The sequence below is a fragment of the Macaca mulatta genome, chromosome 6 (assembly GCF_049350105.2).
Source record: "Macaca mulatta isolate MMU2019108-1 chromosome 6, T2T-MMU8v2.0, whole genome shotgun sequence".
Taxonomy (NCBI): domain Eukaryota; kingdom Metazoa; phylum Chordata; class Mammalia; order Primates; family Cercopithecidae; genus Macaca; species Macaca mulatta.
The window spans coordinates 132,123,348-132,148,950 of NC_133411.1; the positions used below are offsets into that span (position 1 = coordinate 132,123,348).

General features: G+C 40.3%; 1 protein-coding gene across 1 annotated transcript in view; it reads left to right on the forward strand.

The window, feature by feature from the left end:
• The window catches only part of PRDM6 (PR/SET domain 6), a 98,707-nt gene that overhangs the window by 60,752 nt on the left and 12,352 nt on the right, over nucleotides 1-25,603 (forward strand). The window contains exons 4-6 of the mRNA XM_028849695.2: nucleotides 6,498-6,625; nucleotides 10,143-10,267; nucleotides 21,389-21,731. Coding sequence (XP_028705528.1) covers nucleotides 6,498-6,625; nucleotides 10,143-10,267; nucleotides 21,389-21,731 — 596 coding nt within the window. The remainder of the gene's footprint in view (nucleotides 1-6,497; nucleotides 6,626-10,142; nucleotides 10,268-21,388; nucleotides 21,732-25,603) is intronic.

Below are 25,603 nucleotides of genomic sequence, written 5' to 3' on the forward strand. Positions count from 1 at the left end.
GGTCAAAAATGTCAGTGACTTCAGAGGTCAAGCAATCTTACATAGTATGTGATATTCAGTGAGAGATATTGGGATATTGGGGTTCTGAAGCCACAGCTAATTAAAACATTTGTAATAAATACTTGTTAATTTCAAGCATGCTCCAGAAATGTTTTCAAAGGTATAGTGGGTGCCTGTGTCTTTTACATGACAAGGGACACTGCAATAAACTAAAAACTGATTAACTTTAGGAAAGTGTAGAGTTGAAGAAATGCTTCCTTCCCGTTTTCTGGACAGTATTACATTCATATACCATTTCTTATTTTGACATAGTTTGCTTTACTTTAAAAATAGATTATCTGGGGGATAAAATATAAACTGTTAATACATCAGCTGTTTTACTCCTATATTCCCTTGACGTCATTCCAAATCTTTTTCTTCTTTCTCCTTTCTTTTTCAACAAAAGTTGATTTCCTGGTGTGTACTAAACCCTGTGTAAGGTACCTGTCAGTAAATTAAAAAATGATTAAAATATATTCCTGCCCTCAATGAGTTTATGCTCTGATAACCTTAGAAATAGTTTACTTGCATATGCTGCACATAATATATTGTGACCAGTGTCCGTGAGCAAGTTAGTAGATTATGTCTAGGCTGACTTTTCTCATCTAATAATAGTGTTGGTCTAAGGCTGGCTATGTTCTTTGAGCTCTTACTAGATGTCCAGCATTGTTTTAAGTCCTTTACATATACTCATTCATTTGGTTTTTATATCAGCTCTTTGAGATAGGGATTATTATTAGCACCATTTTTTTTCTCAGAAAAAGAAAGTCTCAGCTTCCTTAAGAGGTTAAATAACTGACCAAAATCACATCACCACAATTGTAACTCACATGCATTGAAACTGACACCCACATGCATGCTCTTAACCTCTGTACTCTACACCCTACAGTCACCCATAACCATAGTGGTTTATATTGTGTGTTTTCACTGAGAATACTTCAGAAGGTCTCCTTTAACAACCACTGTTCACCTTTTAAAAATCTTTTATTTAGCAATAAAAGTGTTCTGGTTACTAATTTTTTATAGTCAAAACAGCCAAGAATCATTCTTTTGAGTAAATGGTTGTAGAGTTAACTTATGGAATACAAAATATTGGGCCTCTACCTCCTGACACACAGAGGAATTGTGTAGTAAAACACATTTATCTTTGTTGGCAAACAGCATGCTTTCTTAAATTTCTAATACACTTGACAATTGGAACCCCAATTTTCTGAATTTTACAGAAAGATGGGGCTGTGTAAAGGCACTGTGTAAATAGGTAGAGGAGATCTGAGAAACTATGTCTTTTTATCTGCTCTTCCCTGGATCCTCCATGAGCTGAGAAAGGATTTTAAACAGCGCTGGGCTCACAGATCTAAACTGGAAATCTCCAACGACCTCTTCTGGGCCCTTTCTGTGGTAATCATTTATTCCATTTTAAATCATCATATGAAATTCACCTTTGTATTTCATAGAGTTGAAAGAGATTGGTTTAAAAAAGAATGTAGTATTTTTTAATCCTAGTTGTTAGTACTTAGAATCAAGGTTTAATTGCATTTAGTGGTAATTTCTTCTTAAGCTTTGAGTAAAATCCAAGATCCTTAAGAAGGTATAGAATTATTGTGAGAATTCAGTTCACTTCGGCATGCATTGGGTTCCTCTTATGTGCTGGGCCCTGTGTTAGATGTGTGGGCATAAAATATGCTTCCTCACCTCGGCTGCTTGGCGAAAATTGAAGGAGGCTGGCACTTCAACACACAACCAAATGCTGATGTCTGGAGCCTTGGCACAGGGATATGCCAGGGTTGAGAACATGGGAGAAGGCATCTAAAATGTCTCCTCACTCCCTGAAAACTGACTAATCCCATTTATATGAAACCTTCAGATCCCCCTTGCCCCTCCCCATGCTGAAATTCAGGGACCTGGGTTTGGGGAGGAACAGATTCATGATTAAGTTGTAATTCAAGTTCCTTTTGTCTGAGGTCATTGGCTCTCTTCAAGATATTTACAGGACTGAATGAGGTGAGGAAGGCCTCAGCACACTCCCAGATGGGGAGGCAGAGAAGTGGAGAGCAGGTGAGAAGGCCTAGAGATGAGGTCTGGTTCTGTCATGGACTAGTCGCCTCACTTTGCTTAGACTACTAACTTTTGCAGACACCATTTCCTTCTGTATAAATGGATGGGGTTGGAGCAGATGGTCTCTGAGGTCCCTTCCAAATCTGATTTTCCTGGGCTCTAAATTTAGCCACAGTGCTCGACATTCTAGCAGAAGAGTTGGTGACTGAGCTTCATGGAGGCCTTATCTACTGGAGGAAATGTGCTGCCTGTACTTTTTCACACAGCGTCCCCCAGCTTACCTTGGGCCCTTAGAGGTGTCCTGGGAACTGTCTCAGAGAGTCATGGTGGGGTTAGTTGTGTTGGTGAGGTGCTCCCATCAACTCCTCATTTTTTAACCAGGGCAACTTTCATCTGTTTTTATACTGGAATTACATTTAAGACTTCCTTGAATTAAAGGGGATCCTTCACTTGAAACGATCTTTGAAATCCTGTCCTGGTAAAAATGAAGGGAAATTAAAAACAAAAACAAAACAAAACAAAACAAAACTCTGCACTCCCCTTCACTGGAAAACTGCGGGACAGAAAGCTTGGATCTTGGGTCAGATGATGGCATCTGGGAAGCACAGGAGTGATGAACGTTTGCAGTGTCTCTAGGCTGTCACTTCAGACAGTTTTCTTTGAAAGTGCTCCCAGCTGTAATGGACTGATTTTCAGTGGTGCCAGGAATTCCCTTACTGTTGGGCTTACAAATGTAAATGTCTAATGAGGCCAAGCAGGTAAGTGAATTAGTGAAGTAAGTAGCATGTAAGACAGTAAGGAGTGGTAGGGACTGCAGAACTGGAAAAGCTCAAGCCCAGTCTAAAGGGAGCCACCTTTTCTTATCTTAAGTGGATCACTGCCACCAGTGATCATTTGCCAGAAATTGAGGACCCATCTTTTGACTTTTCAGAAGTTAGAAATCTCAATTAGATAAAATTAAAAAAATTTTTAAACATTGTGCAGGAAAAACACGGTTGGTCTGTTGTTTGAATTTAGCCTGAGAGCCACTAGTTTGCAAATTCTGCTTTGGAGAAACACTTTGCTCAGAGTCACCAATACACACAATTCCTATCATTTGGAAGATGGTATTATGCTTATGTTAAAACGAGCTTAGATCAGTCACTGGCTTCCACCATTTCTATGATTATTGTTGTTGTCATAGGCTGGCAGCCTTGGTAAATGACAAAGCAGTGGACAAGCCACTCACAGCCAGTTGTTGTAACGCGCAACCCTGGTGCATATTTTACTCCTGTTACTCTCATTTAAAGCTAGATTTTGTGCAAGGAAAATAAAAGCATGGGAGAGAGTGGCACTTCCTAATATCCAGGATCACGATACAACTCCTTTCTTGTGGTAGCTTTCAGTTAATGCTATGCATGATTTGTAATGAGTAAGAAATTGTGTGATCATTATCTCAACCATATGTGTGATGTCCCAATAAATAGAATTAGATTCAATACTATTAAAATCCCCTTAAAAAGGTAAGAAAGAGGTCTCCCTTTTTCTTATATTTCCACTCCTATTGATAAAAGAGAAAGAACAGACCAAAAGCAATGGTTTGAAAATAGCAGCAACAATAATCAGAGAAGAAATCAGAGGCTGGTAATACAGTGATATGTATTACAAATATTTTCCCAAGAGAATAACAGATAGTTTTTAACATTAGGTAACATAGCTTCTCTGTTTTAATAATGCATGCAAAAACTGAACTACAAAAAAAAGGGGGCTAGGTTTTCTTTTCATTTATTTTTCTCTCTGGTGTTTTTTGAAATCAGTTAAGAGGCTCTTGCTATACTTTAGGTGAGGAAAAAAATCTCATTTGGACTAAAATGTAACAGTGGAGAGAATGACATAAATGCACTTGAAAAGTATATAGAAGGCAAATTCAACTGAATTTGATGATGGCTAGGCTCTGGGGGCTGAGAAAGAAAGCAGTATCAAGGTTGAATGAGTTTGTTCAACTCTGGGTATGTAGTTATGGGAGTTAAGTAGGTGCATGGGATTTGCATCACAGTTTCATGTGAAATATTATAATATTAGTATTAGCTAAAGCCAGGAAAGCCAAACCTCATGCCATGTGCTACATTGTGTGATACTCAGGAAAAGCCTGACAAATAGCCTTTTACTTTTCCTCAAGGCAAGTAGCAGTTTATATCAGGCAGGCAAAAATTGTAGGTTTTATTGTAGTCACAATATACTTAGTTAAGATTATTGCTGAAACAAGAGTGTAGGGGGAAACACTTTTCATACCAATTTTAAGGGTGGACTGGTTAGTGGCTAGTGATCAAATGAGCCAACAGTTAAGACAGTCCCCACTAGTTAGAAATGTTAGGGGATTTTACTTGCTGTTGAAGATAGTGGCTTGATGCACAAAGGAGGGTTGTTGTGTGCAGTTCTCAAAATGCTTCATAATAATTTTTACCAGCAGTCCCTATGGAAGGTTTATTTTTGGGGGAAGGGAAGGCAGGGGACTGGGTCATCAACATTTCTTACTCCATTAAAGATTAACAGTGGCATTAAGGGAACCAAATGGCTTTGGTCAATGTTGCAATTTTGAAGAAACTGGTTAAGATTCAAAATTTCAACTCTGAGGCTGTCAACAAGTTTCAGAGTTGCAATTTTGAATCTTAATCAGTTTCTTAAAACAAAACAAACAAAAAACCCCACAACAACAAAAACAGAAACAACTACAGTATAATCAATCCTAAATATGTTGTCTATCATTTGATTGCTCATGTAGCAGATGTAGCCACCCCATGAAATGTTTCCATTCTTTGCCATTATCCAAAACCTAGAAATTTAAAGAAGTTATTAGTCTTAAATAAATATCCAAGAATCTCTTCACTCTTCTCAAGCTAAATTGATTATCAGCTGTGATCACTCTGATGCATTTACCCAGTCATAACTTCTCAATTGTTTTTAACAGATTAATGTTTGTCTTTCATTGTGGGGTTAGTGGAAAGGTTGGAGTTGGAGAGGAATGAGTTTGAGAAAAGCGAAAATAAATTAAAATAAAATAAAATGAAATAAAATAAAATAAAATAAAAAAACTTAGCTGTTTTTAAATGACTGGTGATAGTAAAAAGAAACTGTCATCACTAAGCCCGTTTGCACCCCCCTCCCCCAGAATAGAAATGCTGAGCTAAACTATGAATGACCATACTAATTTTGGAGCCTAAATATAACCAGTGAGACTCTCTCTAACGCTTATTCGCCATGCTTATTTGAAAAGGAAAAATGGAAGGGCTGACTAGCAAGAGTGAGAGATACGATTTGTCAGGATGCTCTGGGGAAGTAGCTACCAGAAGAAGGATCCCACTGCTGATTTTATCTGAAATGGTGCAGTGTATGATGGTCCTTCTGAGAACCATACCCTTAGGAAACTCTTTTAACTGTCCCTGCTTCCTGGATGGCCCCAGGACTGGCAGTGACTTTCTAGAATTGCTGTGGATACATGACCTCCACATCTCCCACTCCTCTAGATACCACGTCCCCCTAAGTGCCCTGGATCTGAAGTCGTTTCTGAAAAGGCAAGCTGTTGCCTCTGCTGTCAGCACTGACTCTGTGTTTGCTTGGCTCCCTAGTTGCTTTCACGAGACTTTTTGTCCCATGCTTACTGAGTGGTTCGAAGCGGATTTCATTTTCTCAAATGCTATCTTGAAAGGAAATCTGTTTGAATTGATGTGAGGCAGTAACAATTAGACAACTCAGTTAAGAAATGTAGGATCCATAGGAAACAGCTATTTTTTTCTTTCCCTTTTTGAGGATCTCTCTCTATTTTTTAAATGACTCCTCTCCTAATAGTTTCAGATCCTGAAAACTTTGTCCTGAAAAACATCTTTGAGGTGAGAGTTCATTTGTTTCATCCACATCAGAGTCTGTTTTGCCAGTTCTTTCCGGCTCCATAACTCTCCAACTGTCTTCTGCTAGGTGTCACCCAGCCTGTTGAATGGACAGTTACTGCCTCCCAAATGCCTCTGGGCAGTTGTGTGTTTGAGCCTGGGGGGCTCGAATGTGGATGTTCCGACAATGTCAATGTGGCCTCTCCTTTCAGCTTGCTTTGTTTATCCAGCAGCTCATTACTTAAGACTAGCCTGTCAAAATCAGTCAAATATTCTTTGGGAAATATGGTCACATCCGTGAGATACCACAAATATGTTTAATACAGAGAAGATTGGCTTGATAAGAAAAACATGATCGACTTGCATCACCAAAACATATTTTCCTGTTATTCCGGTTGAGTGTCCACAAGCATCAATAAGCACTAGCAAACCTAAGGGCAATAAATTTCTGCAGCTGACACATAAAGACACCAAGGGAAGCAGGGAAAATGATTGCTGATGATTCGTTCTAACTACTTGACCTTCTGACCTCTTCTCCAGATATATGACCAGGATGGGACACTACAGCACTTTATTGATGGTGGGGAACCTAGTAAGTCGAGCTGGATGAGGTATATCCGATGTGCAAGGCACTGCGGAGAACAGAATCTAACAGTAGTTCAGTACAGGTAAAGTATATCTTGATTTACCACCTACAGAGCTGAAGCCGTTTGGCTTGCATATACAAATTCAGGCTTGCCACTGATGGGTAAAAAAAAAAAAACAATCCTGCAGAACTCTGGAAGGACTGGCAGACTTTTTTTTTTTTTTTTTTTTGCTTGATTTCTGAAACCTCCTTAGTTCCTATGACAGTAAGAGCATTCGTGAACACTTAGGATTAAAAGTGCTAGTAGATGGCCTCCTTCACTCCGTGCACATGGTGAAGTTACTCCCACATCATTAGAACTTCCAGAATGGTCTGAATTAGCCCAGCAAACGCACTGACTTGGGGTGCTTTTCCCAAGCAGATGTATTCACACAGATAAGTAGATGGTCAGAGATTCAGCCTCAGGTCTCTTGCTTTCAGTCTCCTTCATGCCGTCTCCTTTGAGGAATAGCTTTGTTTGCACAACAGCATGGGAAACCAAGAACTCTCTACCTTCCCACCGATACCTTTCCAAAACCGTTAGACTTAGTGGCAGTGACAGAGCCAGGGTAACTCTCCTGCTCCCTCTAAAGGTGGCAGTGGGTTTGGCCCTTTGATGATTCAGGATTCCTTTCAGTTCATGAGGCAGTTCCCAGGCATAGAGAAGCCCCTGGTTTCCTGAAAGGTGTGGGCAAAACTCAGAGGATAACAAAGGCAGGGTGGAGCCATCCCCATTTCCCGTAGGGGATCCACACAGGGAGGCCTCTGGGGAGCTGAGAAGCAGGGTGGATTCTCCGGACGCTCAGTCAGTTCTTCCCAGTGCACCTGCTGGTGAAGCATTTCCATTTAGTGCTAGGGAAGGCTGGAGTGGAGACGAGAGGGCAAAAACGAATCAAATAGGAAAAAAGCCCCACCACTAAGCCTTCTTTTCTCAAAATCCCTCGAAAACGTGTGCCATATAAATATATGACCTCAGTTATAAACAGCCGTGTTCCCTTTAGAATCAGAAGCAACTGTTTAGCTTTATTAGGCACCACAGACACATCAAAGCAGAGGGCTCTGTGCTCAGCAACTTGGAGTCCTGCCTATGGCTATTTATTTTCCTTTCCTTCTTTTTTTTTTTTCTTTTTAAATGAAGCTTAAGTTTTTCTTTTTAACTTTCTTCCCCTTGTTGGTTAAAGGCTGCACAAATTTGGCTTGCTCTCTGAGGTCTTCAATTAAAAAAAATTTGGGCAGTGTGTGACTCACCGCCTTGGTTTTCAGTGCAGTTTTATTTCATTAAATAACGGTTTAAATGAAGTAGCACAAGACAGTATTTCATTACACTGCTGTATATGGACTTTGTTCACCTTTATTACAGCTGCATTTCTGTTGTGAGGTTTTATATAAAACTCTGAGCTAGAAAATTAGTGAAGATTGTGCTTGTCCATTTAGTAAGATAGTTTGGTTCTGTAATGGGTACCCAAGGAGCTATTGAGGCAAATTCTGAATTTGGGAAAACAAGAACCCCCTAAGAGGAAGCTGGGCATGGGTAAGTCATTGCCTATCTGTCAATATTAAGTGGGTTTTTTACAACTCCCCCTTTCATGATGGTGCTTACACTATGAGCTCTCTCTACTGATCTGTTTTCGATTACTTCAGATCTTTACAAAATGAACTACAAAAACACAATTTTAAAAACTGGCATTCATCACCGGTGACCACGTCCAAGAGTAAGAAAATAGAAAAGTTGGACCCTGAAGAGCCAGTCTAATTTTTATTGTACATGAATGTCCGCTTCACAAAAAGTCAGCTGGTTTAAATTCATTCTGTTATGATTTGTAATATCTAAATGGAATTTTCTTCAAAGCGCCCTTGATTGATTGACCCTTAGCTGAACGTTTTGTTTTTATTTTGAGGCTGACAATAATGTTTGTTGGCATGTGTTCCACTTCAACTGCGTTGGGACGCCATGAAGCTATCTTTATGAGTCATCCAACCACAATACTAAATACATGTCAGCAAAGGAAATATTATCTGAAAAGGGAAAAATCCCTTTGATGTGCTTCAACATGCAGAGATTTCTGCGAGTTTTGGAAGCTCTGCCCGCTTGTAAGGAATGGTGTATGCTTACACATTTTTTTCCCCCTTTCGGCCTATTCGGTGCCTCAGAAGACCACCCATTGCTTGAAAACAGTTCTGCTCTTTCAGCAGCAAAGTGTGTCATTTGGTTTTAGCACATTCATTTGCCGGGCGCAGTGTTTATATTAAGGGAAGCCAAACCGAGAGATGAAATGTTGCAAGGGTGAAGTACAAAGTAGACTCAATTTTTCTCAAGTTAGGAGATGCCAGTGATTTATAGCTCAGCTCCAATTTTGATTTTTTTATGTAGCAGTGGAAAGAATTAATAAAATGCACAGCTCTTGGAGATGCAGAGGGAGGAAGGGTAGCAAGAGCTAGGCAACTGGCTGGAGTTTTTGTCAGATATTCATAGAATGTTGGGAAAAACATTCTGCTTAGCTAGCAGTGCCCTCGTGAGACAGAATGGCAGCAAGTAAGGAAAATAACAAGATAAATGAAATTTTTGCAGCTGCAAGTAAAATATTGAGAATCTGCACTTTTTTATTGATCTTTATGATCCTATTGCCAAGAGCCACTTTGTGGTGACAAAATATGTTGACAAGTGCATATCTCACTGCCATGAAAAATGTGGAGAAGCATTCGCCTTATGTCTGCAGTGTTATACAAGGAACAAATTGCCCTGCTACAGCCAATTCCTTACAGAAAGAGAAATTTAAGGCCCACCAACCCTACACACTTTTATCTTGAACTTGAGGTTCATATTTGTAGCAATTCTTCATTGAGAAAACCAGTCTCAGTCTCCTCATTTTTTTAATCTGTAGATTTTTTTAAAGTACCAAAGCTATTATAAAAAATGTTTATTTCTCATACCTTCACTGTATCATTTCACAGTGTAATCTTTCAGCCAGAGTAAAGTGCTCCTCTTGTATTTATTGAATTTCCATCCATTTCACATAGGAAAGTTTTTCTCTTCTCCTGTATCAAACTTTAGAAAAAGAGCAATGGAGAGAATTTTTATTTCCCTGAGTCCTTATATCACAAAGCTGCTTAATTTTATTACAAATTTGGGAACTCCCAACGCCAAGTTGCAATAATACATTTAATGCTTTTCCTTCAAATAAGAAGTCAATAGTTTTTATATATGAGGTTGGGGCACCAGTGTCTTTGCAATTTTCCTGAGAGGGAATTTTCTCATTAGTGTGAGATGAAATTTTTTTTTTAATGAACTCTTCCTTTCTGATGTCTCCTGGGCTAAATATCTGTCTCTTCAGCCAATTCATTCTAGGGAGGGTCATTGTGGAAATAAACTGAATGCTGTTTATCATACTGAGTTACAGACTCTAATTGGTTGCTGGGGACAATCAGTTGGGTGTAGATTTATTACAAACAGAAACTGTTTAGATGGAGCTGAGCAGAACTTTTTCGGGGCAATAAAAATATGGATGGGGGCACATGAGTCCTATGTATTACTAAGCTGGGTTTTCTTTTGTTTTGAATAGGTCGAATATATTCTACCGAGCCTGTATAGATATCCCTAGGGGCACCGAACTTCTGGTGTGGTACAATGACAGCTATACGTCTTTCTTTGGGATCCCCTTACAATGCATTGCCCAGGATGAAAACTGTAAGAATTTATTTTAGCTCTGAATTCACATTTCAATTTACCTATTTCAAAGCTAACTTTTTAAGAGGTTTTTTTGAAACTCATGGAACGTGGTTCACTAAAATAAGTAACACAAACATATACAAGTCTGTTCCATTGTTTTCTTTTCCCTGCATGTCATCTGCTTTATCGTAGGGCATCTTAACCTGTATGGGCCAGTCCTTCACCTATTAACAACTTCAAAGCCTTTGCCAGATTTTAAATAATAGTTGAAGCAAGTTAAGTCAGCTGGTATTCACTGAGTACCAACTACGTGTCTGGTTCTATGCTTGCCACCTTAGGGATTACAAGAGCAGTGTAAGGTTCACCTTCTGCTCTGAAGGGATGTGTAGTCTTGTGGGAGCCACACTGTATGCAAAAATGAAATAATAAGAAAGCAATGACATTTAATCAGGGGTAGCACCCCTTTAGTTGATTGGGTGTGCTTCCTCCTGCTTCCTCCTACATAGTCATTTGCATGACAAATAATATTTAAAATGGTAGATATGTGACTAAAGAATTTTTGTGTCTTTCTAAATTTTTTGTCTAAAACCATGTCTGGAAACATGTAATTTTCTCCTATCTTTATTACTGTACCAACCATTATCTTTAAAGAATTAACACCTAGGCAAATGTAAATTTGCAGCAACTTTCATGTAAACTTTATATTTCTGCTCTATCAGTTATCTGAAAAGTATTTTAAAGTGATTTCCAGTATTTGGAACAGAATTAGCACTGATGTGCTTCAGTGAGAAACACTGACTTCAGTGATATTGTGTTTACTTGTCACCAAATTGACTAATTTGTGAACTGATAATTTGATGTTATGCTACAAAAAGAAACAAAGATAACAGATGTCTTTTGATAATGGATAAGAAACTTCATTTTGAAAAAAGTGGTTTTTTTTTTTTCATTTTCTTCTCCTCTTTCTCACACATGCACTCGCACACCAAAAACTACAATTTAAAAATGCTCATATTATGACTCATCAAAATGCTGATGGTCAGATATTTCTTTCCCATTTTGTCTTTAATTTCTTTGTAAAAAGAAAAATCATCAAAAAGCCTATTACTATCAACTTTCCTTTTCTATTTTACCCTAACCCCAAAACCAACATCAAATCAAAAAATGAATCTTTGGACATATAGTACATTCCTCAGACATTTAAAGCTTCCACTGGAAAGTTTATTTTCTGCTGCTATATTCCTGTTTGAGGGGGTTCCTGTTTTCATAGGAGAAAATCTCAGTGTTGGCCATGAGTATGCAGTGAGAGGCAAATGTAGATGTAGAAGCCACTGTGCTCTGCCTCAAACAGAATGGCTCCATGCCCCATGCCCCCAAAACTAGATCTTTATGCACAGAAAGGCATCAGTGTCAGCCAGCCTCCCCATCTGCTAACACGGACTTGTCCGTATGTTGGAACCTTGATGTAACCATCTAGAGTGTTTGATCCAAGAGGATTCTAGAAATCTCACGAGATCCTCTGTTTCTTCTTTTAATACAACCTGCTACAGACTGAAGCTGTTGTTGTGGTGTGAGTGTTGAGGAATGTCTAGAGTAAACATATCAAGGCCAAATATTTATTCGTTCATTGTTCAGATGTATAAGGAACACCTACCATGAGCCAGTGTCTTTGCTGGGTGATGTAAATATAGCAGTGAACAAAATGGACAAGAATCCCTACCCTCATGGAGCTTACATTCTAATGAGGGGAGACAGATTATCAACAGATACATAAGTAAATAAATAGTTGGCCAGATGGTGATAAGTGTTGTGGGCTAATAAAGCAGAAAAGAGATAAAGAGGTGCCAGGAGTTAGGAGTTATAGTTTCAGAAAGTGAACGGGGTAAGCTCCACTGGGGAGGTGGACTTTGGGCAAAGACTTAAGATGGTGAAGGAACAAGCCATGTGTTAGTAGGTAGAGCATTCCTGGCAGCCAGACAATTACAAGTTCCAAGATGGGAATGTTCCTGGCATGTTGGAAGAGCATCACAGAGGTCAGCATGGGTGAGGCAGAGTGAGTGAGGTGAAGAGGGGCTAACTTAGATGTGGGTGGGTGCTAGGGCAGGGAAGACCTTCTAGGGCCCTGGAGGCCATTGGCAGGACCCTGGCTCTGACTCTGTGTGAGCTGGGCAAAGGGGGCTGTTGTAGGGTTTTGAGAAAAAGAACGATTTGACTGAATTTTTTTCAGGAATACTCCCTGAGTGGAGACTGGACAGGGGGAAGAGCAGGGAATCCAGCTAGAGGCTCTTGCAGGAATCCAGGGGGAGAGATGATGGTGGTTTGGACTAGCATGGAACTGGTGGAGGTGGTGAGAAGTAGTTGGATTCTGGATATGTTTTAAAAGTAAATTCAACAGCATTTTCTTACACATTAGATGCTGAGTGAGAAAGAGGAGTCAGGGATGACTTTGAGGCTTTTGGCCTGAGGAGCTGGAAGGATGGCATGACCACTTACTGAGCTCTGAGCCAGAAATGGAAACTGTGGAGTGACCACTTAGGAAATGCATTTCTTACCCTTGACCTGGATCTCTGGAGTGCAAGACTCATATCTGCATGGTGCTTCCACCTGACAATGCTGTCACATGGACGGGAGGGATTGTGGGGTTGGAGTAGAGCATTTTTGGGTCTGTGTGCCATTCATAGCCACCTGACAATGGGTGTCTAAGAGCGTACCACTGGCCTTCAGATTTGGTGCCACCATGCCAAAAATGTACTTTCTGGAAAAAACACACCAGTTTGCTTTTCAATTCTTCTTTCTACTAGTGTCTAACCTGAGTGAAGCATTCTTGAGATTGATGATTAGAGTATTGAATAAACTCTACCAGGATATATGATATATCATTTAGCACCTGAAGTCCTTGAAAGAAAATTTGCAAAGCTACAACAGCTTGAAGTATTGTAGACTCAGTAGGAAAACTAAGTAGTTCTTTTGGGTTCTGTTCAGAGCTCTAAGTAACGGTTGAGCGAAGTTTAAAAGGAATTAAGCCATTGACTAAAGTGCTCAACAGTGACAATCCCCTTTCCCCCAAGGGTATTATAGGAATTTTATTTCAGTTCCTGTCTCAGAGTCATATATCTGTCATGTGACTGGCCACCCAAGAAACCAGCAGAAGGCTTTATCAGATAGTGTGGGGGAGATATATGACTTTGACTGCCTCTAAGATGGATTCTCATTCCATGTGATTCACTGGGAGACCTGGGAACACCTAAATGAGGATTCTTTCTTCTGTGCTAAGAAAATACTCTGTGATTTAAAAGCACAAATGTGTGAAAGGGCATGGACAGATCATTTAACAGATAGCCTTCCACAGCCCTGAGTAATTTAAATCATCTCTACTGGATTAGCAATTCTAAGACAATTTTTATCCCACTGAGCTAGCCACGAAATAAATCAGGTACCTAAAAAGAAGCTTCTGGAGATCAAATACTTTTTCGATAAAATACCTCCACAGAGCCTCTTTATAGTGCTGTGCGCACAGTGAACAATGAAGAATGTGCACTGAATAAATACTGAGAATTTCTATTACCATTATTAGAAGGGATTAATTATTTCAGGCAGATTTTTTGTTGTTGTTAATGAAATTGATACCTGGACCAAGGCATTCAAGGAAAATATGATTTTACTTACTGAGTAATATTAAGCACCTTCAGTTATAAAAATATAACTTTCTTCCCATGGTTCTTTCAACATTGAAAGTACACATTTCCTATCGAGCGTGTGCGGTGGGTTTGGGTTCAGGACGTGCCCCCTCCACTGGCGGCCCCAAAGCAGGGTGGCTGTGGGTACACTCACTGCCCGGACAGCTCATTGAAAGCCGCCTTGACTCAGAGAAGACAGCAGTTCAACAGGCATTTGGGTTCTGGAAGCAATTCCTATGTTATTTTCTTTTTAAAAAAGTCGTATTATAAATGTAATAGAGCTCCAAAGAGAGCGCCTTTCCATCCACTGTGGGCCTTTCAAAAGAGCCTGAAGGAACGCCTGTGTCGACAGATCGCATCCGCAAGAAGGAATGAGGTTCCCCAAAGCTTCCAGTGGGGGATTAGCTCCTGCAGAGTGTAAAGACCTTAGTGTATTCATATTCATTTCAGAGGAAATTAAAAAAAATCCTGGGAATAAATGTTAAACAAGTCTTCCTGCTGCTTTTTCTGTCTCGGCATATGAAGCTGAGGTGGCAGAATGTGAACCTTGATGGCAACAGGGGAGTTGCTGCACCAGAGTAAACCCTGCCTCCTCGAGGACCCCTGCCTTTTTCTTTTGATTTTAAAGAGCAGAAAATAAAAAGGGGGACCTCTGCACGGTGCCCCTTACCCCCACTGTTCCACCAACAGCGAGAAACTAGGTCAGAGTCAGAAAGGCCCTACTCAAGCCCTTAGCGGTGACCTTTAGAAGATTATGTATAGTTCAGTCCACAAGACCATCTGTGCAGGGCCCCAGGGGAAGCATTGTGATAGGTGCAAAAACCCAGGCCCTGTCCTAGAGGAGCTCAGTCTAGAAGAGAACACATAAGCACATAACCGCGATATCAAACACCGTGCAGATGCTGCATGAGGTGACCACAACAGAGAGCGTGAGCTTGTGGCTGTCAGGCTCTCTATGTCATTCAGCTGGGAGGAGTCCAGGTTCCAGGCCTCTTGTGTACAGTGCAAAGCTGGGGTTGGCTTAGAATCAGGAGCCAAAAAATACTATCCTGTCCCTGAATGGGGAATAGAAAAATGCTGCCCTCAAGCCAGTAAGCTAAGGGACTGTCCATCTTGGGGCATTGGTAAAAACAGTCATACTCTAAAAACTAGCCCTAGCCGTAGGATGTTATGAGGCTTGATTTTGCACTACTTGCCAGCTATGGAAACCCTGAGCCAACAGACTAATATAAAAATTGGTCTAGAGCTGTTGAAACCTGTAGGTTCCTAGAAGAACAAAGAAGTCACTCACCAGGGATGCTTCTGACTCTTCTACAAGACTCCAGCAAGAAGGCAGCACCCACTAAAAAAGGTGTTGACAGAGACGAATGGCAAAGGTCTCAGGGAAAGTCACTGTTATGAGAGATTTGGCTTTTTGCATGCTGTAGGATATTGTGGTGTGCTGCCTCAAGCCCAGCTTTGCTACTGGATGGAGGCGCTCGTTCCCACTGTTTGTGGGAGTGTAGCGGGCTGACATCTTGGATGAGTTGTTTCCAGGAATTACCTTTAGTCCACTTGAACCACCTCATCCTTGGTCATACTTCCTCCCACAGTAGCCCATATCCAATGACTGGTCAATGTGGGATGTATAAAGGACTGGTTCCCTTACCTCAAACCAGGACAACCCTAAAGGACATTCATTCCATCCAGCTCCAGAGCTGTTAAACTCCTCCCTCAGCCCAGTGCTGCTTGCCTCACTTCCCAACAGGTGTTGATCCTGAGAGCAATCCCCAAACCCCAAATCCCCATTTCAGAGTCTGTTTCCTGGGTGACCTAATTTAAGACAGGTACTCCCAGGTTTCCATTTTCAATCCAGACCTCTTTATTGAGCCCCAGGCTCCTCTCCAGCTGTCTTGGCAACATCTTCACTTCCATGTTTCTCATGCATCTCCAACTACACCTGCGTAAAACTAAAACTGCTCTATTCACTCCCACTAACTGCCTCTCCCATCTTTCAGTAGCTCTCACTCCCAATCATCCAATTGCTCTGTCGAGAAACCTTGACACCTCACCCTTGCTCACCCTTCTATCCAATCAACCACCAAGTCCTGTTGATTGCATATTCTTAATGCATTTCTTCACTTCATTTCTGCTGCCACCTGACTAGTGTCACCATCCACTCTGGCTTGGACCCCTGCAGTAGCCTTCTGCACGACTTCACACTTTCTTTCTTTAGTTCATGGTGGCCAGAGTGAAGTTTCAACCATTTGCTTATTTTATTGTTTCAGTTTATTCACTTGTTTTGTTAATAGGTAGCTCTGTCCCATAGAGCAAAATGCAGAAAGTACTGTGGACATGTAAGTCTCCTTCCAAGATGCCATCAGTAATGTTGGCAGGTTCTCAGGTATTCTTTCAGAGATAATTTTTGCCCATTCAAGCATCTAATATTCCCCCTTTTATTCTCTGGCTGTCATTCTCCCACATGTATATGTAGCACACTGTATACATTGTTCTGTACTTTGTTTATTTACCGATACAGAGCGATGATGCCTTTAAAGCCTAAATCTGATCATCTCACACCTGAACTTAAAATCATTTTTTGGCTTGCCATTACTCTTTGCTAAATCCCCAGTTCCTTAATATGATAGCCTATGGGTCACAGAGAGTCTCCAGAAACATTTTCTATGGCCCATATAGTATTTTACAATATTAGATTCCAAACATCTCTAGACTGGCCATACCCTGTTCAGAATGTTACCGCCCCCACCATCCTCTGTTGTGTTAACCTGTCTACCATCACCCCGTCAGATATTTCTGTGGCCTGTCCAGCTCCCACAGGCATTGACAGTTGTGCTGCCTTCCTCTCCAGCCTCGGCTGCAGCCCATCTCCTCTTCTCTCTCTGTCCACATTGCCTTTTTTTCCATTCCTTTAGTGCCCTGAGCTCCTTCCTACCTCAGCATGGTACAAGACTCTATGGCAAAGCTGCCGATATTCCATCTTTTTGCATTGCCTTTTCCTCCCTTTGCACTTGTATGATGCCCGTATACCCCCTCAGGACTCAGATTCTCTCATACTCCACGTTTAGCCATCCCTGATTTATCATTTCCTGACATCCTTTGTTTTCTCTAACAGCACTTACCACACTTGTCGTAACTGTACTTTGACAATTCCAAAATTTGTGTATTTTTTTTCTTAACATTTTAATCTTTCTGAAACTGGCAGGTGTTTTGCAATTAATGGTGACTTACAATTATAATGGTGAAATTAATGGAATGTTACATTTGGTGAAACTGAGTGAATATTTATTTGTAAAGACATCAGCTTAATATCTGTCTTTCCCACTAGAGTTTATGTGCCAGAGGGCAGTGACTATGGCTTTCCTGATCCCCCTATATCCATGGTGCCTAGCACAGGGTCAGGCATGTAATAGATGCTCAGCAACTATTTGTGGACTGAATGAATGAACGAGGAAGGGGTAAACTGAACTTTGTTTTATAGATCCTGAATTTGCCTCTCTCAATATTTTAACTGGTCCCGATTTCATGAGTTCATGTTCTTCCTTGACGGTATCCTTTAAGGCTTTGGGAGTTTGCCCTCTTCCTCTTAATCTTTGCGTTTCCAGACTGAAGAGATTGACTAGCTCAATATTGCTTCATGCAGAAACCACTTCATCTTTTTGGTCATTTTAATAAACCATCTCTGCACCTTTTGCAGTTGTCTATGTTTTCTTATGTTGGGATGAAATTTCCTGTCCTTTTTCTAAAAATTTCCTGTGTTTAGTTTATACCTGTAATGGCCATAGTCAGTGAGGCTGATATTTAAGAAGAATAATCTTGTCTTCTAAAAAGTGCTGCTTTACATTTTTTTTAGGAGACAGGGTCTTGCTCTGTCACCCAGGCTGGAGTGCAGTGGCATGATCATATATAATAGAGCACTGTAAACTATCGTCACCCTACTGATCTATCAAACACTATATCTTATTTCTTCTACCAAACTATAAATTTCTACCCATTAATCAATCTCTCTTCATCCCTACTCCCCTGTCACCCACACATTCTTTTGTTTTAATATAAAGGTTATGTGACCTTAACAATTTTTTAGAATTAATCAATTAGGTTACTTTTTTTTTTCTTTTGAGATTGAGTTTCACTCTTGTTGCCCAGGCTGGATTGCAATGGCGTGGTCTTGGCTCACTGCAACCTCTGCCTCCCAGGTTCAAGTGATTCTCCCACCTCAGCCTCCCAAGTAGCTGGGATTACAGGCACGCGCCACCATACCTGACTAATTTTGTATTTAGTAGAGACAAGGTTTCTCCATGTTGGTCAGGCTGGTCTTGAACTCCCGACCTCAGGTGATCCACCCACCTCGGCCCCCCAAAGTGCTGGGATTACAGGCGTGAGCCACCACACCCGGCTCAATTAGGTTACTTTCTAGGAGTGTAAGTCAGAGCTCAGAATCTATCATCTACACTTAGAGTATTATTTGTATTATTTCCCCCAAAGGCATTTTATTCCTTTTCCTACAGTGAAGTGGCTGGCCAGTGTTTCCCGCTTTCTTGCATGTTGATGACATCTTCATTCTATGGTTTTCTCACTATGCATTACTTCCTGTTAGTCTGAAATTGCCTGGCTTGTAAAAGCTTAGTGTTGCCTAAAACCTTGTGGGCTTCCCTGTGCTTTGCCTCTTCTGGATTAGTAATGAAAAGGCCAAACAAGATGGTTCTCCCCCAATCTCTGACAATGCTGCTGTTTTTATATTTTATTTTTAAAAATGCCAGAACATGGCAAAACATTCCTTCTTGTCTTTCAGTGCCTACTTAAAAAGTAACAATCTGTGTGCCATAAAATATTTTTTAAGTGTAAAAACGGTCCACAAATTCTATATTGATTATATGCTTTTGCCCCAGAATTCAAATATACATAAATATTTGTATATAGAATAAAGACATACATATAAACATACATAGGTAGGTGTGTATATGTATAACATAAGTATCTATAACATGTATATATATGTATAACATAAGTATATATAACATGTGTTTATATATAATACACACAAAACAATGTACTAGCTGTAAAAACATCCTTTAAATTTTGAAACACAGCTGTTGAGCAGAGATGCTATGAGTGTATGGTCAGAAAAAAAAATTCTGACTTATAAGTCTGAAAGCTAAAACTTGCCACCTAGATGTGTCCTTAAGTGAATGTGTGACCCAGGGCAAGTTACTGGACCTTCTTGGGACTTGGCTTTTGTCATTTGTAACAGGAGAAGGTAGGATTAGATCAGTGATTCTCAGCCCTGATTTCACTTTAGAAGCAGTTGGGGAACTTTAAAAAATGTAGATGCCCAGGCCCTATGGAGAGATTATAATGTAGTTCTTAAAGATTCTCCTGTGTGAGTCTAATGTGCAGTAGCCAAGGTTAAGAACTGCCAACTAGACAAACTCTAGACTCTTTCCAGGTCTGCGAGTCTCTTGCTTTACTTTTCTTTCCTAAGACAGTATGGGCTATGCCGACCGAACCCTGCAGACAGAGCTAGTCCTCTGGTTGGATTTGCTTGACACATGTGATTCTACAGAATGTTCTGAGTTGAAGAATGCTTAGGCAGCACACCTACCCCTTTCTGTGCTCACACGTGACATCTCCCTGTCCACTTGAGCACAGAGCTTCGTGGCAGTCACAGTCCCCTACCCTTGAGGATGCCTGCGTCTTCGTGCCAGGTAGCATTCTCAGCAATGGTCTGTGGCAGGGCATGAGTGCTCCCAGGTCATGTGTTTCCTGCCACGCAGCCTTGAACCGGTGGCCAGTGGCCATAGTCTGCATTATTTTGTTACTTGCTATCACAATCTTTTTGTTGATCATTCTTTTCAAAATTTTTGGTCTCTAATTTCATTCTCTTGACCACCTGGTAACTTTAATCTCTCTGAGCCTTGAAATGACCCATAGATGTAGTAGTTACTTAAAAAAAGAAGAATTTTTTAAGCCTATTAGGTTCTAATCACTTCTGGACCTATGGAATGATCAGCAGATAGTTTATAAATATTATTAACTCACTAACGTCTTAATAAAAAGAACAACAAATTCTAGATATATTAGTAGATTTATCTCCTCAGAAGTATTTCTTCTAGTTCTCTCCCCACTTCCACTGCCACCACCCCAGTTTAGGGCCATCTTCCTCACATCCGTCACTTCTTCTTCTATAATAAAAATGGTAGTTGCTGTTCATGGTAGGCCCTGTAATAAGTACTTTCGTTGATGTATTTAAACTTGTAAAAGGGGACTTTAAAGACCAGGATGCTAAGACTCATAGGGCCGAACATCTGTTGAGTGTCAACCATAGGTCAAGCTCTTTACTAAATGCTGCCTCTGCTTTATGCCATTCAGTCCTGAGAGTGATGATTTTACGTTATACCAGGGACCAAGTCATGGATTTAGATGTTCCATACCTGCCCAAGGGTCAATAGTGGAGTTAAAACCTCAGCCATCTCAGCCACCACGTCATGCTGCTATTATTTTTTTAGAAGCGTTAGTACCACTGTCCTCATTTTGCAGATGGAATAACTGCGGCCCAGAGCTATTGAATAGTTTGCCTAAGACCACTAAGCTAATAAGAGGCAGAGGCAGGATTTGAACCTAGGTCTTTCAGATTCCAAAGCCTGAGTCACAAGCACCACACTTGGTTGCCTCCTACTCTTTCCTTATCCACTTGCATCCCATCTGTAAATCAGGTCTCTCTCAAGCCCTTCCTGAACACTGGTTCTATATTTCTTGCTATCCCTCTGCTCAGAAATGGTCTGTATCTATTTCCTAGGTCTGAAGTCTCTTATTTATTTATTTGGACTTTTAAGGCCCTCTGAGGTCTCCTTCTGACCCCCAATCATTATTCCTAGAGTGACCAGATCCTGTGCCTTGCTCAGTCAGCCCGTCTCCCTTCCTATCCCACCTGCGTGGTAGACTTCTCCTGCCTCCAGGTGTCTTTCATCTTGTTCATCTCTTCAAATAGCTTTTCCTGGATACCTATCCTGTGCTGCCAAGGTCTGGAGGAAAGCCTGAATTCTCCACCAGTCAAGCTGAATCTATTTTCTCTGCACTGCTCAGGGCTACCCTCTCTGGGCAACATCCCCTGCTCTCTCCCTCTCCCTTGCTGAGCCTCCCATCTAAACTCCCTCCAGGCATAGGTGCAGTGTGGTGCTCACTATGGACTCCTGTATGTCTCAAGTCGTAAGTGAACTCCATGAGGGCAAAGACCATGTAAAACAATCCTGAGCATATAGTAGTTGCTTAATAAATAGGCATCAGATGAGTTATTAATTTGTGATAATAGTTTTTTCCTCCTCAAATAAGATGGTTATGTTAATTCTGAGTCCAGAAACACAAATTCTTAAAATGTTGATTTATTTGATTTTTTTAAAGTATGTGTTATTGTGGTTATTTTAAAGGCTAGTAAAACTGATCTTCTAAACTATTGCTATTCTCCTAGTAAATGTCCCTTCAACGGTAATGGAAGCCATGTGCAGACAAGACGCCCTGCAGCCCTTCAACAAAAGCAGCAAACTCGCCCCTACCACCCAGCAGCGCTCCGTTGTTTTCCCCCAGACTCCGTGCAGCAGGAACTTCTCTCTTCTGGATAAGTCTGGGCCCATTGAATCAGGATTTAATCAAATCAACGTGAAAAACCAGCGAGTCCTTGCGAGCCCAACTTCCACAAGCCAGCTCCACTCGGAGTTCAGTGACTGGCATCTTTGGAAATGTGGGCAGTGCTTTAAGACTTTCACCCAGCGGATCCTCTTACAGATGCACGTGTGCACACAGAACCCCGACAGGTAACCCTGACTCTCACTGCTGACAGTGTGTTTGCTTAGTGAGACCCACTGCTTGCCTGCCCGCCAACTTCTGAGCACCTCCACAGGGGAAGCCTTGTGATAAGTGGTGTCTGCATTCTGGAAGGTCAGAGAGAAATGTGAGACCACTGCTTGACTTTCTTGCATATAAGGGCTGCACAGACAGGTTGGTGGCTGCAGAGAGGAATCTGCACTTGCTTTCCAAACAGTTGTGTCCAAGCGTAAAAGGGAGAGAAATAGAAGGAATGTTTATGAATATCATAGATGGAAAAATGAGGTCAGGATAATTAGAATCTTCTCTGTCTTCCAAAGATAATATAGTTGGCTGCTGTGCTGCTGTCATAGTCATTTCAGGGTTCACCTCCAGTGTGCCATGGGTATGAACTTAATTAAGTACTAAGAGGTAATGAATTGGAATTTTTTGCTTAGTACTATTTTTCTTCAGAGCATGCAAACCCATAAATCCTGCAAAGCTGTCAAAAGGAAATACCTACTCTGCTAGTGATGTGGAGGAAAACAGATGCCACTTATTCAATAAACTAATATCCACACAGAAGAAAAATGTTGACTAGATACCTCAGAGTCAAAGTTGGTTTGAAAGTTTGTCAATAAAGAATTTTATGGCCATGAACTGAGGATGAAATTTAGCTGAACAAGTGAATTAAAATTTCAGGTACTCTGACGAGTGGCACAGTAGATATAATGGAACTATTATTTATGAATCAAAACCGGTTTATTTGACAGTTTTGATAGCTGGGAGCGCAAAAGACAAAAATCAAATTAATTCAATAAGAAAGGATTGCTTGTGTTTTTATCTCTCCTTCATGTTCTATGAAAACTTGATTAAAACCCAGGTATCTAAGAATAGCATTCAAAATGCACTTTGAATATAAAAGCAGAAGATAATTTTTGAAGCTGGGGTAGGAGACTTGGAAGCAGGGCTCTTGGGTTATTTTCTTAATTTTCCCACTAATTTAAGCAAGCCACTTGGCTCTCCTCGCCTAATAATGTACACCCAGCTCTTCCCTCCCAGCTCTGTAGGATACACAGTGTGCCTAGAAAACCCAAGCAGAGTCAGGGAGGATGGAGGTTTGGGGAGAGGGAGTGGATATTTTGTAAAATAATACTAATCAGTTACAGGATACATATGCACATTACACATGCATAGATTTGTATTTGTGCTGTTGGAAAAACCACTTGCTTAGCATCAACATTGCTGTAGCTAATTAATGTTGAAACACTAATTAGGGTTGTTAAGGCAGCTATGTCTTCACAATCTTTATTTTCAATAGGCGAGTCCCCTGGTGAGAATATCAACAGACTTCTGCACGTCTTAGTACTATTGGTGTAGAGGTGATACAAAAGTTTGAAACTGTTTTCCTCATTTAGAAAGGATTTCTTTTTTTAAAATTTGCCTTCCTTGCAAGTATACGTAGAACCTCAAGATATGTCTCTTCTAAGTTTGCAAAGCATTTTAGTAGTCTTTAAAATACAGAAGATGCATTAAAATCTGATTATAAGCTTGCTTTTTAAATAGAGTGAATTCAGATGGTTGGCTCTATTATTTGCAAAGTTTCATTATAGTCATAATAACTAATTATGCCAGGTAAAATAAAATAATAGTTGAAAATTTCTGGATAGTAGAACTTTCAAAGTTTAGCTTTGAGGATGAGATGAGATGAGTTTATGCTGAATGCCACATAAAGCAGTGAAACCATTTCATGGTAAGTAGATACTGAAACAGACTGTTTTGTCTGACCTCAGTTACACTTAGAAAATCATATGTGTGGGGCCAGGTGCGGTGGCTCATGGCCTGGAATCCCAGCACTTTGGTAGGCTGAGGCAGGCAGATCATGAGGTCAGGAGATCCAGACCATCCTGGCTAACATGGTGAAACCCCGTCTCTATTAAAAACACAAAAAATTAGCCAAGTGTGGTGGTGGGCACCTGTAGTCCCAGCTACTCGGGACGCTGAGGCAGGAGAATGGCATGAATCCATGAGACGGAGCTTGCGGTGAGCCGAGATCGTGCCACTGCATGCCAGCCTGGGCAACAGAGCGAGACTCCATCTCAAAAAAAAAAAAAAAATATATATATATATGTGTGTGTGTGTGTATATATGTGTGTATATATATGTATGTATGTGTTTTGATGTCTGTCCTGTAAAATAATAGTCATAATTCGTAATATACTTATGTATATTATCAGAAAAAATACCTGAAAAACAAGAATGCTTACATATTCAAAATACATTTCAGTGGGAGATTGTTAGGTCTGTACTGATTCCAAGCTAATTTAGAGTTATTGGCAAAAATCTAGGCGGCATGAGACTCCTGTCTTATCATGGACCCTGATGGGCCTATTTGATTCAGATGTCCAAGTGTGGAATTGCCAGCCTCTCCAGATGAGGTGAAGTAATGGGCTTGTTATCTGGGAAGGTGCCAGAGTAGGATTAAATTACTGAAGCAGTGGGTTCCTTCCCTGCACTTTGTTGGTAAAGACTTGAGAGGTGTTCACCATCATTCTTCAGTAAGTTAAAATAAAAAATTACTTCAAAAGATCAGTTCCTTTATAAGCAAAATAATAAAGTACAATGTTTCTTAGTAATGATGAGGAGATGCTTGAATTACATCATCACATCTGTGTTGATTGTTGAAGATAAGGGGAAATAGAGGGAGATACCCAGTCATTTGGACCCCCTAGTTTCATTCTAGATACATAATTTGCTTTTATTATAAAGGGCTGGAATGGCTCATTTCTATTCCGGAACCCAGGATGCTCTCTGTTTGTACTAGAAAGTTTGGAGGTAAGAGATACTCTCCATAATTTCTTAACCACATGGGTGAATTGCTAAATGGAAAAATATACAGAACTATAATGGAACATCAAATTTGTTTCTGACAGTAGCTATGTTTGGAACCTGTTTATGGTTATTATCCATGTGGATTACAACTGCTGAATACAGGTTGAGTATCCCTTGTCCAAAATTCTTGGGGCCAGAAGAGTTTTTTGATTGTGGGTTGTTTTAGATTTGGGATGTTTGCATTATATTCACTGGGTTAGCATGCCAAATCTGAAAATATGAAATCTGAAATGTACCAATGAGCATTTCCTTTGAGCATCATGTTGCTGTTCATAAAATTTTGGATTTTGGAGCATTTTGGATTTTCAGATTTGGGATGCTCAACCCCATGCATATATTCTTTAGTGATTGATTCCATAGATCAGCTGGCCTTTAGTCTTTAGCCGTATATGCCCATTCAGCCATTTACAGTGAAAAGGCTGAATAGTTAGAAAGCATTTCCCTTGTTCAAAAAACTCAAAAGCTTTTATTTTGATAGGAAAATCTTGCTAGAACCAGGTACAAGAAAGGCAAGAAAGGGGGACAGAGGAGACAAAATCAGAAGATAAAACAAGTTAGAGTTTCAAACAAGTCCAAATTTGAAACAGGCCCTTGAATCTAAGGTCCAAATGATTTTATATTCAATGGACTGAATATTTGGCCATGAAACCCCAGATATTTGAACCTCCATCCAAACAGACTTTGTGTCTATATTCATGAGCTTTTTCATGTGAGGTACCATCAACAGTCTATGCCTTGATAAAAAGGAAAGAAATCCGTAGATGCTCAGGGATCCCAGCCTCACTTTTTTTTTTTTTTTTTTTTAACCGCTGCATTATTCACATTTAACACAGAAAAAAAAAAGTCTGTCTGACCTGGCAAAGTAGAAATCAGCACTAAAGACAAAAAATACACCCATGAGGGTACAGGAGCCACGGAATTATTATTTCTTGATTTTGTTCTGTTAAACAAGCAAAACCGAAAATCTTCCTCCTTTTTCCCAGGCTACTGA